We start from the raw sequence: 18468 nt of genomic DNA, 5'->3' as shown, positions 1-18468 counted from the left end.
TAGCTGCTTGATTTAAAGCTACTGGGGGAGGGAGAGAATTCCCCCCTCCACGCTGCGTAAAGTAGCAGGCTTGAACTTTAAGAAGACAAGATTCTTCTGAGTTTGTTCCCTGAGTTTTGGGAATGTGTCGGAGCTGCATTTATGTTCCAGAGAAGCTGCGAAGCAGTTTGTTTGCTGTGCCACAGAAAGGCCAACAGTCACAGAGAGTATGTTCTGCAGGAATTTGGAGCTGTGAAAAACTGGACATTCCAAGATAGCGAGAGGCTATCTAGAGGACGTCCACTTGCAGTGGGAGGCAATGTTTCCTGAAGCCAAAAGCCCCAGTTGTGTTTAAAGGCGTTTTGGCTGAAGATGGAACTGTTTCCTGTTCTGGGGGAGGACTCTTCAGAGCAGAAGGGAGTTGACTTGTGATGTCATCTCAATCATCACTGCAACCAGCAGGTGGCACTGCTGAGGACTGAGGCAGTGGAACTTTGTTTCCGTGAGGTTTGGACTGAGTCCAGAGGCAAAGACTTTTGGACAACTGTGACGTGTCAAGAAGAAACAGAGTTTCATCAAGGGGACTTTTGCTTAAGAGCAAACCTCTTGGGGGTGCATAGCACCAGGGGCCGTGGAACTGAAAAACTGTTGTGATGCTTATTGTGTTTTTCATTCCAGGTCGGATTCGCAGCGTGCTGATGGATTTCCAGTTAACGCAGCATGTATGTTCTGTTTTCAGGTCATAAATAGAACGCACCATCCAGAAGAACAAAAGTGACATTGTGAATGGCTTGTTCTTGACCATGTTGTGATGTGATACATGGGGATGGTGGGAAGGTTGCAAAGACATGTGATGTTATGTCTGCTAACCATTTGTTTTCCATGCAGGTTGTAAGCATGAGGCTCCCAGATTGCAAATGTCTGCCACAATGGATGGCCAGGTGTACCAGTGGTCAGGAGAAATGCAAAAGGGGGAGAGGAGATAAGGGTATCTCACAGAGGTATCTCTTGGTAATGGAAATGGTGATGTTGACAGTGACAAAGTGTACCCCAAAAAAGTCTAGATGCCAGTGACAGGGTCTGACATGTGGGTTTCAAAGTCACACAGAGCAAAATGCTCAGCAAACATGGTTTGCAAAAGGTTTTCCCCTGAATTCAGACAAAGTTTCTGATGGGTACAGTGACAAACCCGGAAAAATCCAAGATGCCATAAATGGGTCTGACATGTGGGTTGGGATGTCACGAAACAGGGAGCATAAATTCTTCCTGTGGTATGGAGGCATGTACAGAGTACTAAAGCCTCATACCGAATTGATTTTGCTCACTAGGGATGTTGAGTGCAGTACAGAATGGGGAGGAATTCTATGTGTTTTCCTAGGCAACCCCATTGCTGGAGACTTACACAGTACAATCTGTTGCTGTTTTAAACAGGTGAGTTCCACTGATACAGTGGAGGAGGTGTGCCAGGTGCACAGCTCAGGAGGAGCTACAAAGGGTGAAAGGCTCACCAGATATGCTCAGGAGTTTGCTAACACAGCTGTTGCAGATTTCGCTGTGGTTAGTGGCTTGACACAGGTCTTGAAACCCGGGGTCTAGAGAAGGGTACAGGGCTTGCCCACAAGGGACGGGAAACCAAGCCCAAAGGCTGTGAGGGTAGACACTGTTTCCTTGGAGAAGGAAGCTGGACCACGTCCAGAGGCCGTGTGTGCCAACACTGTTTCCTCAGAGACGAAGATGGCTAGGGTTCGAGTCCCAACGAAGCCAAGTGTGAAGCTTCCTGATAGTCAGAAGGGCTATGATGCCAAGACTACTTGTGAGTGCAAGATGGTAAGGCCCAAGGCCAATCCAGTTGCAGGTAATGCCAAGGGTGGAACAGGTGATACAGAGGTATACTGTGTGTATGATCTAATTCTATATGGTTGTTGCAGTTACACTGATGGTGGTTGACTGCAGCACAGTGCATGAATCGGGGGAGGTTGTTGGGAGATTCATTCCCTGTCTGCAGTCATAGGTTTGTTGTCTGTCATATGACTGTATGTCTTTTCATTCCACAGAGTGGGAAGTGACGTAGACAGGATGTTTGTCTTACTGTGTTCCTAAGTGGGACTGTTGTCCCTTTGTTCTTTCTCTTTTCTGTGTGATGCAAGAGAGAGGGAGACATGATGAAGAGCTCCGAGTGTGTTTATATGTAAATGACGTAGATTAGCCAAGATGCTGTGCTACTGAGGTCTGTTGCGCAACTGCGCAAACCTCTGCCGATCCCTAAAGTGTGCTGGTGTCTTCTGGCACCAGTCGCTGTGATGTTTGGGCTGGAGAATGCTTATGAAGCTCCCAAATGATTGCCCAGGAGGGGGAGAACATGCCAGCCGTCTCTGCCAGGGTCCTTCTCGTAAGTAGGCCGTTTCCTGATGTGCTCTTGGTTTGTTTCAGCATTTGTTGTTGTCGTTTAGTCGTTTAGTCGTGTCCGACTCTTCGTGACCCCATGGACCATAGCACGCCAGGCACTCCTGTCTTGCACTGCCTCCCGCAGTTTGGTCAAACTCATGTTCGTAGCTTCGAGAACACTGTCCAACCATCTCGTCCTCTGTCGTCCCCTTCTCCTAGTGCCCTCAATCTTTCCCAACATCAGGGTCTTTTCCAGGGAGTCTTCTCTTCTCATGAGGTGCCCAAAGTATTGGAGCCTCAGCTTCAGGATCTGTCCTTCCAGTGAGCACTCAGGGCTGATTTCCTTCAGAATGGATAGGTTTGATCTTCTTGCAGTCCATGGGACTCTCAAGAGTCTCCTCCAGCACCATAATTCAAAAGCATCAATTCTTCGGCGATCAGCCTTCTTTATGGTCCAGCTCTCACTTCCATACATCACTACTGGGAAAACCATAGCTTTAACTATACGGACCTTTGTCGGCAAGGTGATGTCTCTGCTTTTTAAGATGCTGTCTAGGCTTGTCATTGCTTTTCTCCCAAGAAGCAGGCGTCTTTTAATTTCGTGACTGCTGTCACCATCTGCAGTGATCAAGGAGCCCAAGAAAGTAAAATCTCTCACTGCCTCCATTTCTTCCCCTTCTATTTGCCAGGAGGTGATGGGACCAGTGGCCATGATCTTGGTTTTTTTGATGTTGAGCTTCAGACCATATTTTGCGCTCTCCTCTTTCACCCTCATTAAAAGGTTCTTTAATTCCTCCTCGCTTTCTGCCATCAAGGTTGTGTCATCTGCATATCTGAGGTTGTTGATATTTCTTCCGGCAATCTTAATTCCGGCTTGGGATTCATCTAGTCCAGCCTTTCGCATGATGAATTCTGCATATAAGTTAAATAAGCAGGGAGACAATGTACAACCTTGTCGTACTCCTTTCCCAATTTTGAACCACTCAGTTGTTCCATATCCAGTTCTAACTGTAGCTTCTTGTCCCACATAGAGATTTCTCAGGAGACAGATGAGGTGATCAGGCACTCCCATTTCTTTAAGAACTTGCCACAATTTGCTGTGGTTGACACAGTCAAAGGCTTTTGCATAGTCAATGAAGCAGAAGTAGACATTTTTCTGGAACTCTCTAGCTTTCTCCATAATCCAGCACATGTTTGCTATTTGGTCTCTGGTTCCTCTGCCCCTTCAAAATCCAGCTTGCACTTCTGGGAGTTCTCGGTCCGCATACTGCCTAAGCCTGCCTTGTAGAATTTTAAGCATAACCTTGCTAGCGTGTGAAATGAGGGCAATTGTGCGGTAGTTGGAGCATTCTTTGGCACTGCCCTTCTTTGGAGTTGGGATGTAGACTGATCTTCTCCAATCCTCTGGCCATTGCTGAGTTTTCCAAACTTTCTGGCATATTGAGTGTAGCACCTTAACAGCATCATCTTTTAAAATTTTAAATAGTTCAGCTGGAATATCATCACTTCCACTGGCCTTGTTATTAGCAGTGCTTTCTAAGGCCCATTTGACTTCACTCTCCAAGATGTCTGGCTCAAGGTCAGCAACCACACTACCTGGGGTGTACGAGACCTCCATATCTTTCTGGTATAATTCCTCTGTGTATTCTTGCCACCTCTTCTTGATGTCTTCTGCTTTTGTTAGGTCCTTACCACTTTTGTCCTTTATTATGGTAATCTTTGTACAAAATGTTCCTTTCATATCTCCAATTTTCTTGAACAGATCTCTGGTTTTCCCCATTCTATTGTTTTCCTCTACAGTGGTGCCTCGCTTAACGAATGCCCTACTTAACTAAATTTCCGCTTAACGAAAGGTTTTTTCTAGTGGAGGTTGCCTCGCTAGACGAATTCATTTTACGAAAAATTCGTCTAGCGCATCGCGGTTTCCCATAGGAATGCATTGAAATTCAATTAATGCGTTCCTATGGGCAAAAAAAAATCAGAAAAAATTCAATGCATTCCTATGGGATTCACTAGACGAACTTTTCGTTATAAGAAAAGACCCGTGGAACGAATTAAATTCGTCTAGCGAGGCACCACTGTATTTCTTTGCATTGCTCATTTAAGAAGACCCTCTTGTTTCTCCTTGCTATTTTTTGGAAATCTGCATTCAGTTTCTTGTATCTTTCCTGATCTCCCTTGCATTTTGCTTGCCTCCTCTCCTCCGCTATTTGTAAGGCCTCGTTGGACAGCCATTTTGCTTTCTTGCATTTCCTTTTCCTTGGGATGGTTTTCGTTGCTGCATCCTGTATAATGTTACGAGCCTCCATCCATAGTTCTTCAGGCACTCTGTCCACCAAATCTAAATCCTTAAACCTGTTCCTCACTTCCACTGTGTATTCATAAGGGATTTGATTTAGATTGTATCTTACTGGCCCAGTGGTTTTTCCTACTTTCTTCAGTTTAAGCTGGAATTTTGCTATAAGAAGCTGATGATCTGAGTTACAGTCAGCTCCAGGTTTTGTTTTTGCTGACTGTATAGAGCTTCTCCATCTTTGGCTGCAGAGAATATAATCAATCTGATTTCGATGCTGCCCATTTGGTGATATCCATGTGTAGAGTCGTCTCTTGTGTTGTTGGAAAAGAGTGTTTGTGATGACCAGCTTGTTCTCTTGACAGAACTTAGCCTTTGCCCTGCTTCATTTTGAACTCCAAGGCCAAACTTGCCAGTTGTTCCTTTTATCTCTTGATTCCCTACTTTAGCATTCCAATCCCCTGTAATGAGAAGAACATCCTTCTTTGGTGTCATTTCTAGAAGGTGTTGTAGGTCTTCATAGAATTGGTCAATTTCACTTTCTTCAGCACCGGTAGTTGGTGCATAAACTTGGATTACTGTGATGTTAAAAGGTCTGCCTTGGATTCGTATCGAGATCATTCTGTCATTTTTGAGATTGTATCCCATTACAGCTTTTGCCACTCTTTTGTTGACTATGAGGGCCACTCCATTTCTACTACAGGATTCTTGCCCACAGTAGTAGATATGATAGTCACCCGAACTGAATTCGCCCATTCCCTTCCATTTTAGTTCACTGATGCCCAGGATGTCGATATTTATTCTTGTCATCTCATTTTTGACCACATCCAGCTTACCTCCATTCATGGTTCTTACATTCCAGGTTCCTATGCAATATTTTTCTTTACAGCATCGGACTTTCCTTTCGCTCCCAGGCATATCCGCAACTGAGCGACCTTTCGGCTTTGGCCCAGCCGCTTCATCAGCTCTGAATCTACTTGTACTTGTCCTCCGCTTTTCCTCAGTAGCATGTTGGACGCCTTCCAACCTGAGGGGCTGATCTTCCAGCGTCATAACTTTTATATGCCTATTGTCTTTGTCCATGGAGTTTTCTTGGCAGGGATACTGGAGTGGCTTGCCAGTTCCTTCTCCAGGTGGATCACGTTTAGTCAAAACTCTCCACTATGACCATCTTGGGTGGCCCTGCATGGCATAGCTCATAGCTTCTCTGAGTTATTCAAGCCCCTTCGCCACGACAAGGCATTGATCCATGAAGGGGATCAGCATTTATATCCCACCTTTCAAAAGGTTTAGGGGTCTATTGGGAATAAGAGCCAAAATTTGACAGCCAAAGGTGTTTCTCCTCTTAATAATGGTCAGCGATTGTGTGTTGCTCTGAGGCCTGAAAGTTCCAGCCTGACGGCCCTGGATAACTCTGACCAGCGGTGGAGCAAGCAGATCGGGTGCCTGGGGAGGGGTGCATGGCCTGCGCCCAGGGGCGGGGTGAGCTGGGGTAGGATGCTCTGTGGGGCCTGCCTCCTCCCACTCAGCCACCCCACAGCTGAGGGGGAGGTGCCATTGGACCGTTTGGGGTAGTGCGGAGCCTGCGGGTGCCCAAGCCACTGTGTCACTCCCAGGAGAGATGCGTGGCTTGGGAGCGCTGCAGGCCACACAGTGAGTGCCGCCCGGCATTTTATCACACCCCCCTCAGTGGTGACACCCGGGGCGGACTGCTCCCATTGCACCCCCCTTCCTCCGCCCGACTCTGGCAGAGATAGATGCCCCTTCTCTTTCCTCCTGTTTAGTCAGAGATAGGTTGCCACCCAAATGTAAAGCTCTGAGGCCGTCACTCACCTTGGCCCTTTGATTCTGGAACCAAACTTGCACCACCCGAACAGTCAAGCCCGTTTCAGCTGCCAAGGTCTCCCTCACCTGCCCAGCGTGGAGAGTGGAAAAGCGTCTGGTTAAAAAGAGTTCCATCCCTTTCAGGTTGGGGCTGAGAGATGCTGTGCGCTGCCAAAGGATTTGCAGGTTCTCCTCTCCCCACACCTGATTGCAAAAAGAAAGCAATCTACCCACTCTCAACTCCTCACAGCTGAAAGTGGGGCTTGTTCTGCCTAAAGGAGGGGTCAGCAAACATTTTCAGCAGGGGCCGGTCCACTGTCCCTCAGAGCTTGTGGGGGGCCGGACTATATTTTGAAGGGGGGGAAATCAACGAATTCCTATGCCCTACAAATAACCCAGAGATGCATTTTAAATAAAAGCACACATTCTTCTCATGTAAAAACACGCTGATTCCTGGACCGTCCACGGGCCAGATTTAGAAGGCGATTGGGCTGGATCCGGCCCCCCGGACCTTAGTTTGCCTACCCATGGGCTACAACATTGTCTGTGGGTAGGGATAGACAAAACTAATGTTGGTCTCTCACCCTTTATTTTTATCCTCCAGTCTTAAATTCAGTTCTCCACATTTCCACTTCAGCTTGTGGTTTGTTTAAAAATGCACAAAGTTCCCATGAAATTTTGTCAGAGTTTAGTGACATTTCTCCTAACAGACACATGTTTATAAACAATTCCCCCCTAACATTTGCAAACCTAAGCAGGGGCTGGTCTGGTTTCAAATGGGATGGGGAGGTGCTGCATGTTGAGGTGCCTGCATTGCAGGGGGTTGGAGTAGATGACCCTTGGGGGTCCCTTCCTGCTCTAAGATTCTATGATTCTGTGAACTGAGTGTGGACTTGTTATGGCTTGAGTTTTGCTTTAAGTGTTTGTTTTTTTTAAAAAAAATTATCTTATTGACTTGATTGGAGGTTTAGAAGGCAATTAATAAATTGATGGCAACAACAAATGCATTTTGAATGGTTGATGTTTTACTATGTTTTATATATGCTGTAAGCTGCCCAGAGTGGCTCAGGAAACCCAGCCAGATGGGTGGTATATAATCCTAATAATTGCACACTTCCTCCATATATATGTATATACAGTATGCATTTTTTGACACATTAGTTGGAGAACTGGTTCAGAGCTGAATGAATTTTGATGAATAGCTGCATTTCAGTTCATGTAATATTTTGCATTAAAATGAGGTTTGCATTAAAAGATAGGTCGATATCAAAATGTGAACTAAAATTAATCTCTCTCCCAATCCTACAGGAGGAATTCAGGATAATGCTAAGCCACTCTTCCTGCCAGTGCAAACATTACTGCTTGCCTAAGGCAAAAATCTGCCATCTTCTCTGCTGACCCCCCCCCCCCCGGATGTTCTGGGAGTTCTCCCACCCCCAACAGGCAATGTGCCGGGGGGGGGGGGGATACAGGAGGAGAGGGTGGGAAAACTCTCTTATCCGCCCCCCCCCCCATGCAAAGGGATCTTCTGTGATACTGGACCTTCCGGCAGGGCTTGGAGGAGACTTCAAAGGAGGCCTTGAAGGCACGGCGCTGCTGGGTGGTGAGGATGGTCCGTGGCCGCTTGGAGCGCTTGTGGTCCTTGGCTTCCTCGCTGCCTTTGCCCTGCGGGTGGCTCCCATCCTCATCCTCACTCTTCACTATGAAGGGAAAAGGAAAACACTGGACTCAGGATTCCCCCACATCGGGTGCCCAGCGGGAGAAAGCTTCTCTGTCCTGCCCCCTTCAAGACACGCAGGCGTTCCTCATGGCCACTTCTCGCATGGGAGCACCTGCCACAGGGACCTGTGCTGTGGACGAGGAACCTGCAGCTCCCTAGTGGTTGCCAAAATATGTCTCCCCTTATCCTTGGGGGTTGGCCAGGCTGGGTGAGACTGAAGGGAGCTGGAGTCCAACAACATCTGGAAGCCCCCCAGGGAAAATATAAATGAGCATTGCTAGCATGTATACTGGCTCGGTCTCCTGTTTCTTTCATCTTAATGAGCAGTCTTACAAATGAGAATTGAGGCGGCACCTTAAAGGCCACCAAGTCTTTGTGGATCACAGTCTATTCCATCAGATGCTGCGAGTGCTTATGGCATTACAAAACTGATTCAAGCCTTTCTGTTGCCAGGGCCGTCTTAAGCGCCCCTGGCGCCGTGGAGCGACGGATCCCTCCGGCGCCCCCCGCCCCGTTTCCCAGCGCGGTGGGCGGGCGGGCAGGCACAGCGCAGTTGCCATGGGCGCAGCTGCGCGGCGGACCGGCGGACCGGCCGGCCAGCGGACGGGCACAGCTCGCGGCGCCCTCCTGGCGGGCCGGCGCCGTGGTGCCCTGTGCCAACCAGCCTGGCCGTAGGGGCAGCCCTGTCTGTTGCTTTTGCTGCAACAAACAAACATGGCCTCTTTGGGGCACAAGCCTGGGCAGTGTGGATGGAGGTCTTGGACTGTCCAGATGACAAGACCCCCTCTTAGCCTTGCTGAGGTGGTCTAAAGGAAAGCAGAGCAATACATTTGGCACCAGCTTGGTGGCAGGAGTTGCCAGAAGGGACTCCACTCCAGATTGGTGTCAGGTTTACTGCTGAGCCTTCTCCTGAAGATGTCCTACAAGGTATGGATTGTTCCTCAGAGTTTACTCCTGAAGCCTTTATCAAGAATGCGTATAGCCACAAGGGAGCAGAGGTTGAGGGTGAGGATTACTGTGGCCCTAGAGCCCATCCAGGTTAAGGAGCCCCAGATGCCCCTAATTCCCTCAACAACACATGGACATTCTTGCTCAGAAATCAAGAAGGGCAAACATTTTCCTTGCATAGCTGTGAAGTGGAATTGGAGAAGAGCTCTTGCACGCAGGCCCTGCTTGGGTGCTTGCCACAGGCACCTGGCTGGCCACTGTGAAAACAGGATGCTGGCCGAGATGGGCCTCTGGACTGATCCTGCAGAGCTCCACTCTTAAGAAGGAGAAGAGAGCCTCAATGACAATATTACTGTGGGGGGGGGATGGCGGCAGTTGACATGGGGGGCACCTTTTTGGGATTCCCCCCCCCCTGCAGGGGTCGCACTATAAACTCCCAGAGTTTCTTCCTTGCTTTAACTGTCTGTTCACAAATGCAAGCTGTGGGGGCTTGGTGGGATGGATAGGGTTGCCATATTTCAAAAAGTGAAAATCCGGACACTTCAAACTACAGTATTCTAGATATGTCTGAAAAATTCCAGGCATAGGACACCCCTCGGGGTGGAGAAGAGAGGCAGCTGGGTCCTCCCAGCAGTCACAGCATCAGACTGAGGTGGCATTGAGCTCACAGAAGCGTTGGGTTGGCAGCCACAATGCCCAGAGCTCCCTTGAGCCAACTGCTGCCACCAGAGACTCAACGCTCCATTTTGCCACTTGCAGCCAAAGGGGAACATGCTGCCCCACTGCATTCCTGCCACTGGCCCTGCCCCATCCCACTCCCCCCCCCACGCCGAAGTCTGCCTTGCCTGGCAGCAATTGCAAAACAGCAGTGCCTGCTTCTGGTGAGAGCTCACAAAAATCTCATGATATCCCATGCTCTGCACAAGATCTCATGAGATTCCAGAGCACTCTTGTGAGATCTCAGCCAACCCCGCTGCCACTGTTGGTTCTGCTTCCCTGGAGGGTCTGTTTGTGCTGGGGGGACACTGCCTGGGGGGCTTCTGCTGCCTGAGGCTCATAGGAGGGTTCGCTGTGACAGCCACCTGGCCCAATCCTGAGGAGCTGAGCACTGCCTCCGCCTGGAGGATGCCATGGCCCCTGCCTCTCCTGGGAGCCAGTGCTGCACGCAAGCAGTGAGATGGGTGCAGAGATGGTGCAGCAGAGGAGGCCTGGACCGAGTGCAAGCGGAGACACGGCATGCACACATTGGAGGAGGGCCCCCCACTCTAAGTAGGACTAGCTTTGGGTCCAACCCTCTGTCTTTTAAGGTTGCACCTGTTCATTCTAGCCCCTTCTCTAAGGTCAGCAGCTTCAAAGGAGGATGCCACAAAGCCTTGTTGTTCCTGGTTGAAACAGGAACTTGTGCATTGCATTCTTAAGCATGGCTATTTGGAAGTAAAACATCCTGAATTTGTTGGGTTTCCCCTGCCCTGCCCCACAGAAGTGTATTTTGGATTGCAGATGGGGGCTTTGTGGATGGCAAATTTGGAACTAGAATGGGGGGGCTTGGTATCCATTTTCCCACATAGGACTGTCCTTATGCGGCCTCAGATGTCTGAGAGCTGGTGATAGGACTCTGGAGTGGTGACTCTGCCCATGCTCAGAGACCTTGGCCTCCCTCCCTACAAAGAAGGTCTTACTGCTCTTGCCTCTCACCTGACTCAGTGGGAGTGGGGCTGATGGCGCTCAGCATGTCTCTCTCCTTCTCATAGTCACTGCGGCAAAGCAGCTGCCCTTCTTTGAGTACAAACTCATCGCCACGCTGCAGCCGCCTCTCGCACTCACAGCAGGAGAAACAGTGGACGTGATAGACGTTTTCCAGCACCCGCATGATGAACTCTGAGGGAGCCACTGCTTTGAGGCAACCACTGCATTTAGTCTGGAAGAGCCTGAGAAAAAAAGGGGAGCCGGACACTGAGGCAAAGCAGATACGGCGGAAAGAGACCGTCCACAGACTATACGACAGCTAGGCTTGGTGTGCAGCTACATTTGCATACATTCCTGGGTGTCTTTATAAGGTGTGGCACATCAGTAGCCTGGAATCTGGAACTCTTTTCCAATTTATGAAGATTTCCCTACCTAAATGGCCTCGGTCCAGTATACCTGAAGGAGCGTCTCCACCCCCATTGTTCTGCCCAGACACTGAGGTCCAGTACCGAGGGCCTTCTGAAGGTTCCCTTGTTGCAAGAAGCCAAGTTGCATGGAACCAGGCAGAGGGCCTTCTCGGTGGTGGCGCCTGCCCTGTGGAACGCCCTCCCATCAGATGTCAAAGAGAAAAACAGCTACCAGATTTTTAGAAGACATCTGAAGGCAGCCCTGTTTAGGGAGGCTTTTAATGTTTAATTATTTTATTTCATTTTTCTGTTGTAAGCCGCCCAGAGTGGCTTGGGAAACCCAGCCAGATGGGCGGGGTATAAATAATAAATTATTATTATTATTACCTGATCACCCATGAGTATGTCTGACTTACCACAGGCCAGATGGACAGACTTGGCCATTTGTTAAGGAAGGATCTCGGGTGACGGATGCCAACTCAGCCTGGCCAACTGCCAGGAAGGCAAGAGGCAAAGCTAGTTCCTGCTCCCCCCCCACTCTCCGCTGGGGTGGCTTTGCCCCCAGAGTCTGCAAACATACCATCCATTTTGTTTTCCTGGTCCATTCAGATGTGGCAGGTCTGTTCTCCTATGCAAGCCCTCAGCTAAAAAGAAATCCAAACCCCAAGCTAGGATTTACCTACCCTGCTCTTCATCTGAGAAGCTCAAAGCTGCTTCAATATATATTTCCCCCAGAGTGTTTCTCATCCATTGTGACCACAAGATGCTGGATTAGATCCCATAGGGCTCTTCGTACCACTTCCATGGGTTTGTAGGGAAGAATCAGCAAGAAAGAAATGGGCTGACCATCTTCCCTGCCAGCTGATTCTCTTGAGCAAATGCTTCATCCATACTCACATCTGTTATCTCAGCAAACACAGGTTTGGGAAAATACATTTGCCAAGGCAACTTCTTGTTCCATCTTTACTTACTGTAAGATGGCAAGGTCTATGGCTTTCCCTTTATTTCCCTTTTATTTATCTGTATGTTCTAGAAATAATAATTAGTTAACTGTTTATTGTTGGCTTTTGCCTTGATTTAGTCAACTCCAGATTGCTGGAAACATAATTTCCTTATTGAGGTTCCTAAACAGAAACAAGAACAAATCCTGATCGACGATTATGAGGGAGATGATAGGGCAAGTTATCTGCTTGGAACTCCTTGCAAGGGTTTAGCTCCTCTTGTTTAAAGGAAGTGTAATTAATGCCCTCCTTGAAATGATGGTGGCATGACTGACCAACAGGAGGGCAAGCCCTGGGCAGAGAAGGAAGAATGTTGAGGAGGGATGGGAACAGTTTGCCACTTGGATTTCTGGAGCTTGGGCTGCTGTTACAGGCACAGGAACAGAGCCTTTAGAAAAAGCTGGCAACCCTAGGTATCACTTACATCATCAGGCGGTGGCGGGGAGGACAAAAGGCAAGGAGTGGATCTCTCTAGCTTGCTTCAGCAAAAGGGGCCACAGTTGAAGACAGGATACTGGGATGAAGCAACCTGTGCTTGGCACACCAATTCTCATAGAACAGGTTAGAATTGGAAAAGTACCAGAGCTCAGATTTCCCTGGAAGCCAAGAGTCCCAGGAGTCAGAAGCCTTTTTTAACCTTCCAGCTAGTTGCAGCATCTCACTAAGGGGTAGTACTTTGAAAGAGGAACTTCTGGAGTATTTTGTACTTTCACAGTGTGGAAAGCAACTTTTTAAATGTGCAAATTATTTTTCAGTCAGGGACGGGGAGCCTGTGGCCCTACAATGTTGCTAAACTGCAGCCCTCACCATCCCCTATCCACGTGATCAGTATTAGGGTGATGGGAGTTGTAGTTCAGCAATGGCGGGGGGGGGGGAGAGGCAAGCTCCTCATCCCGTTTTGAAATGCCAATTCATTTTTAATGTGTGTTTTGTTGTTATGTCTGTGGGTTCCCCCCTTGCAAGCTGCTTTGGGGAGAATGGTTTTTTTTAAGTGGGGTGTAAATTATTTAAAATAAATGACAAATTATTATTATTACAGTTGAATCAGCATGAAGCAACACATTGTAGAAGAACAAGAGGCTACCATGAAAAACCGCACCCCATGCTATATTATTTGTGACACAGAGTTTCATGTACCCTGCAATGTGATGCTTCTTAAAAAAATCTTTTCACCTTTTTAAATTGGATGTCTAGTTGGGTTTGGGAATTTGTTTAAATTGGTTTTGCTTAATTTTGGTTTGTTTGTAATTTTTCTGTTTTTTGTCTGTATGGTTTTCTTGTATTTTTTGTTTTGTTTTTGTGTGTGTGCTTATATAGGTTTAATTTTGTTCTTAAGGGGAGGGGTCAGGGCTGCCTGGGAGTGGGTCCCAGCCAACAAAATGGCTGGGGCAGGTTCCACAGGGGGGGGATGCACTGGGACAACTGATCTCAGTGATCACGGGTAGGAGGAGTTACGCTAAGACCAGACCACGTCATTACCGAGGAGGCAGGCTTAGTCGTTGTTTGAAAACTATCCCTGCCTCTGGGTCTGGTCCTGACTGGATGGATACTGGAATCAGCAAGGGATACCCACATGACCTGAAGGTGCTGCTGTGCAATGCCAGGTCAATGATTCACAAGACCACTGCCATCCATGACTTGATCGTGGATGGAGGACTTGACCTGGCATGTGTAATGGAGGCTTGGTTGGATGAAGCAGATGGGCCTGTTTTAGCTGCTGCTTGTCCACCAGGTTTCTCTTATGCACAGCAACCCAGGCCTTGTGGGCGGGGAGGGGGGGTTGCAGTGATTTTTAGGAAGTCATTAGTTTGCACCAGGCGTCCTATTGGGAAGATCCAGTTCTCTGAGTGTATGTTCTGGAAGTTGGGCAATAGGGGCAGTACAGGATTCCTTCTGGTGTACCAACCTCCTTGCTGCACCAAGGATAACCTGCCCAAGCTGCCTCTGGTCGTGGCAGATGTTCTCCTGGAGACACCTAGTTTGGTCGTCCTAGGGGATTTTAATATCCATGCCGACACGACCTTACAAGGGGCTGCTCGGGACTTCGTGGAAAGCATGGCCTCCATGGGGCTGCCCCTGAATAAGTTGGGCCCAACTCATAGCCACGGACATGCCTTGGACCTGGTGTTCACCTCTATGGATGTTGGTGATCTGACACTAAGTAAAAGCGAAACTAAAGAAGCGCCATGGTCAGATCACTACCTGGTGCAACTGGACTTCTCCGCGACCCTTCCCCTCTGCAGGGAGGTGGGACCTATTCGGATGGTCCGCCCCCGCCACTTAATGGATCCAAATGGTTTCCAGAGAGTGGTGGGGGATGCTTTATCCCATGTTGATGGCCTTTCAGCCGATTCCCTGGTGGCCCGCAGGAATGTGGAGTTAACCAGGGCTATTGACTGTTTGGCTCCGAAGTGCCCTCTCCGATTGCATGGAGCCCAGACAGCCCTGTGGTTTTCCACGGATCTGAGGGTGATGAAACAATCACTGAGATGGCTAGAGCGCTGGTGGCGGGTAACTCATTCTGAATCTGACCGGACACGGGTTAGAGCTCAATATAGAGCCTACCAAGTGTTGGTAGTGACGCTGAAGAAGACTTTATCAGGTGGTTCGCAGTTTAGTGGAACCACCTGCTCCATCGGGGTTCAGTACGGGCCACATGATCTCCTGCAATGATTTTGCAAAAATTTTTGCAGGTAAAGTCACTCAGATTTGGGAAGAGGTAAACTCCACCGTGGGAGCAGGGCCAGGGCGGGGGAGTGCTAGAGGTCTGTCTAGTCAAGTTGCGTGGGATCAATTTTAATCTGTTACCTCTGAGGATGTGGACAGGCTGCTTGGACGAGTGAAACCAACCACCTGTCTCCTTGATCCTTGCCCATCCTGGCTTATAAAAGCTAGCCAGGAAGGGCTGGGTGATGGGCTTCATGGATTGGTGAATGCTTCTCTCTGTGAGGGAGCCTTCCCAGACCCGCTGAAAGAGGCGGTTATTAAACCGCTTCTAAAAAAACCATCTTTAGATGCGGCCAATATGGCCAACTATCGCCCAGTCCCAAATCTTCCATTCTTGGGCAAGGTGACTGAGCGAGTGGTTGCTGAACAACTCCAAGCACGCCTGGAAGAAGCGGACCATTTGGATCCCTTCCAGTCGGGATTCAGGCCTCATCATGGGACTGAAACTGCCTTAGTCGCACTGGTTGATGCAGGGGCGTTGCTAGCCCCTAGGACACCTGGGGTGGCGGCGCAGAGGCATCCCTGGGCCCAGCGCTGCCGCTGAGAAAAATGTATTTTTTAAAAAAGCAAGCAAGCAGGCGCCAGCAGGCCGAGGGAGCAAGCAAACAAGTCAGCTAGTTCTTGGCCTGCCGGCTTTGGAGCTGTGATCGCGGGGGCGGGGCCCGGGGCCCCCCTCCAGGGTGTCACCCCCCTCCAGGGTGGTACCTGGGGCAGCCCGCCCCCGCTCGCTCTTGCTCCGCCCCTGGGTTGATGATCTCCGGCGGGCTAGGAACAAAGGTGAGAGCTGCTTCCTAGTTCTGCTGGATCACTCAGCGGCTTTTGACACCATCAACCATAACATCCTCCTGGACCATCTAGAGGGGTTGGGAGCTGGGAGCACTGTCATACAGTGGTTCTGCTCCTTCCTCCTGGGCTGTGTTCAGACCCCATGACACTCACTTGTGGGGTGCCTCAGGGTTCTGTCCTCTCCCCCATGCTTATTAACATCTATATGCAGCCGTTGGGAGAGATCATCAGGGAGTTTGGGCTGGGTGTTCATCAGTATGCGGATGATACCCAGCTCTAACTCTCTTTCAAATCAGAACCAGTGAAAGTGGTGAAGGTCCTGTGTGAGTGCCTAGAGGCGGTTGGAGGATGGATGGCGGCTAACAGATTGAGGTTGAATCCTGACAAGACAGAAGTACAGTTTGTGGGGGACAGGAGGCGGGCAGGTGTGGAGGACTCCCTGGTCCTGAATGGGGTAGCTGTGCCCCTGAAGGACCAGGTGCGCAGCCTGGGAGTCATTTTGGACTCACAGCTGTCCATGGAGGCACATATCAATTCTGTGTCCAGGGCAGCTACCAGCTCCATCTGGTACGCAGGCTGAGACCCTACCTGCCTGCAGACTGTCTCGCCAGAGTGGTGCACCTGGTTATCTCTCGCTTGGATTACTGCAATGCGCTCTACATGAGGCTACCTTTGAAGGTGACCCGGAAACTACTAATCCAGAATGCGGCAGCTAGACTGGTGACTGGGAGCGGCCGCCAAGACCACATAACACCGGTCTTGAAAGATCTACATTGGCTCCCAGTTCGTTTCCGAGCACAATTCAAAGTGTTACTGCTGACCTTTAAAGCCCTAAATGGCCTCGGTCCAGTATAGCTGAAGGAGCGTCTCCACCCCCATCGTTCTGCCCAGACACTGAGGTCCAGTACCAAGGGCCTTCTGGCGGTTCCCTTGTTGCGAGAAGCCAAGTTGCATGGAACCAGGCAGAGGGCCTTCTCGGTGGTGGCGCCCGCCCTGTGGAACGCCCTCCCATCAGATGTCAAAGAGAAAAACAGCTACCAGATTTTTAGAAGACATCTGAAGGCAGCCCTGTTTAGGGAGGCTTTTAATGTTTAATTGTTTTATTTCATTTTTCTGTTGGAAGCTGCCCAGAGTGGCTTGGGAAACCCAGCCAGATGGGTGGGGTATAAATAATAAATGATGATGATGATGATGATGATGATGATGATGCTATACTGAAAGTTTCTGCCCTGCCAGACAACATCACTGTCCCCTAACAGTGAGAAGCAGGAGTTGGAGAACCACATACAATACACGAGAGAGCCAGTAAGGTGTCTCAAAACTGAGGAAATCCACGTTCAAATCCTCACTCAGTCATGGTGACCTTATCCTACCTCACAGGATTGCTGTGAGAAGACAGGGGCGAACCAAGCATGTTGTGTTGAGCTCAGAAGGAAGGAATGCCAGGAGATTCATGTAATAAACCAGCCAAAATGATATTATCAAGAGGTGAGTGAAATGATTTAGCACAGGAAGAATGCCACAGAGAGGATGCCATTCTCAATGGAAGATCGGTGGACAATGCAATCTTGCATTTCACCTTCCAGTACAGCAGGATTTTCAAGGGATGCTAACGGAGACTGGGAAATGCCCCCCACCCACCCAGCCAACACCAGTGCAATGGCATGGCTTATGCTTAGAAGGATTGAGCCAGGAAGGCCTCACCCCCCTCCCCTCCGCCCCACTGTTCAGCCTTCTGCTGTGAGGCAAGATCATCCATCTATCAAGTGATATTATCCTGATCAGAGGGACCACAAACAGCAAGCAGAAGGAACGCAGAGAAAAAACATCCTCAAGGGCTTACAAAAAACTTGAACCAGTGTTGATTTACTCCTCCAAAGCCGTCAGGTTTGGTCACATGATCTGTTAACTGTTGGAATAAATCTGCACAAGTCTGCATGCGAGAAAAACACTTTCAAAGACAAAAAGAATACTTCCTTAGGTTTTAGCCAATGCCTGCAATGACACACACCTGCATCGTCTCAGAAGATGCATTTCTTTACCACTTGCACACAGGAAAAGAGACCCCTTTTATTCTGTATCCTGCAGCTTCATAAATTAGAATAATCTGATCAATTGGGGCTCACATGCTGTATGTATTTATTAATCACCCTTAATTCTAGATCCCTAATCACTTGTTCTAACAGATTGAATAAATGTTGCAGCTTTAAGGAAGAATCAGCTTTGGAAAAAGTGGAGTAGAAATTTATAAAATAAAAATAATTTCAACGATTTGCAAGCATTACATACTGCAAATGCAGTGGGGGCTATGGTCTCTTTCCAGATGTCAACACAAATAAACTGTAAATCTCCCATTGCATTCCCCCCCTTGCTGTGTCAGAGAAATCCTTCAGTTTTAGCATGATCTCCCTGAATTGTCCAGCTCTGTCTCTTCTAATTTTTAGTAGATCCCATTTTCTTTCCTACCTGTAGCATATCCTGCCAATTTGACAGCCACTCCTTCCACCGAGGATGCATTCCCTCCACACCCACCCCAAGGAACCCCTGGATTCATGACCCTCAGACTTCCTTTAACATCTTCTGCCCCCTGGAACGGAGAGGCGTTTGAAGGGAGGAATAAATAACCCCAGCAAAGGGGTTTGCATTGCAGCAGATGGTTCTGATGAAGTAATTTGGGAGCTAGGCAAACGTGTGTGGGGCGACTCACTGGGC

At 48.9% G+C, this 18468-nt stretch overlaps 1 protein-coding gene, 1 long non-coding RNA gene and 1 pseudogene across 5 annotated transcripts in view; 2 read left to right on the top strand and 1 right to left on the bottom strand.

Moving 5' to 3' along the window:
• The window catches only part of LOC118077906 (LIM/homeobox protein LMX-1.2-like), a 97924-nt gene that overhangs the window by 14709 nt on the left and 64747 nt on the right, over positions 1–18468 (bottom strand). For all 4 annotated transcript variants that reach the window (XM_088662770.1, XM_035101631.3, XM_088662772.1 and 1 more), the window contains exons 4-6: positions 10845–11077; positions 8024–8181; positions 6491–6568 (exon numbers count right to left, since the gene is read on the bottom strand). In XM_088662770.1, coding sequence (XP_088518896.1) covers positions 6491–6568; positions 8024–8181; positions 10845–11077 — 469 coding nt within the window. The remainder of the gene's footprint in view (positions 1–6490; positions 6569–8023; positions 8182–10844; positions 11078–18468) is intronic.
• LOC148686681 (uncharacterized) lies at positions 1843–8486 on the top strand. Its single transcript, XR_015948340.1, has 2 exons — positions 1843–2368; positions 7790–8486. It is a non-coding gene; the product is annotated as an uncharacterized LOC148686681 (long non-coding RNA).
• LOC148686680 (uncharacterized) lies at positions 13673–17951 on the top strand (annotated as a pseudogene).

The sequence above is a fragment of the Zootoca vivipara genome, chromosome 2 (genome assembly GCF_965207765.1).
Source record: "Zootoca vivipara chromosome 2, rZooViv2.hap1.1, whole genome shotgun sequence".
Lineage (NCBI taxonomy): Eukaryota > Metazoa > Chordata > Lepidosauria > Squamata > Lacertidae > Zootoca > Zootoca vivipara.
The sequence above is the reverse complement of the archived record's forward strand: the minus strand, read 5'-3'. Positions and strand labels throughout refer to the sequence as shown.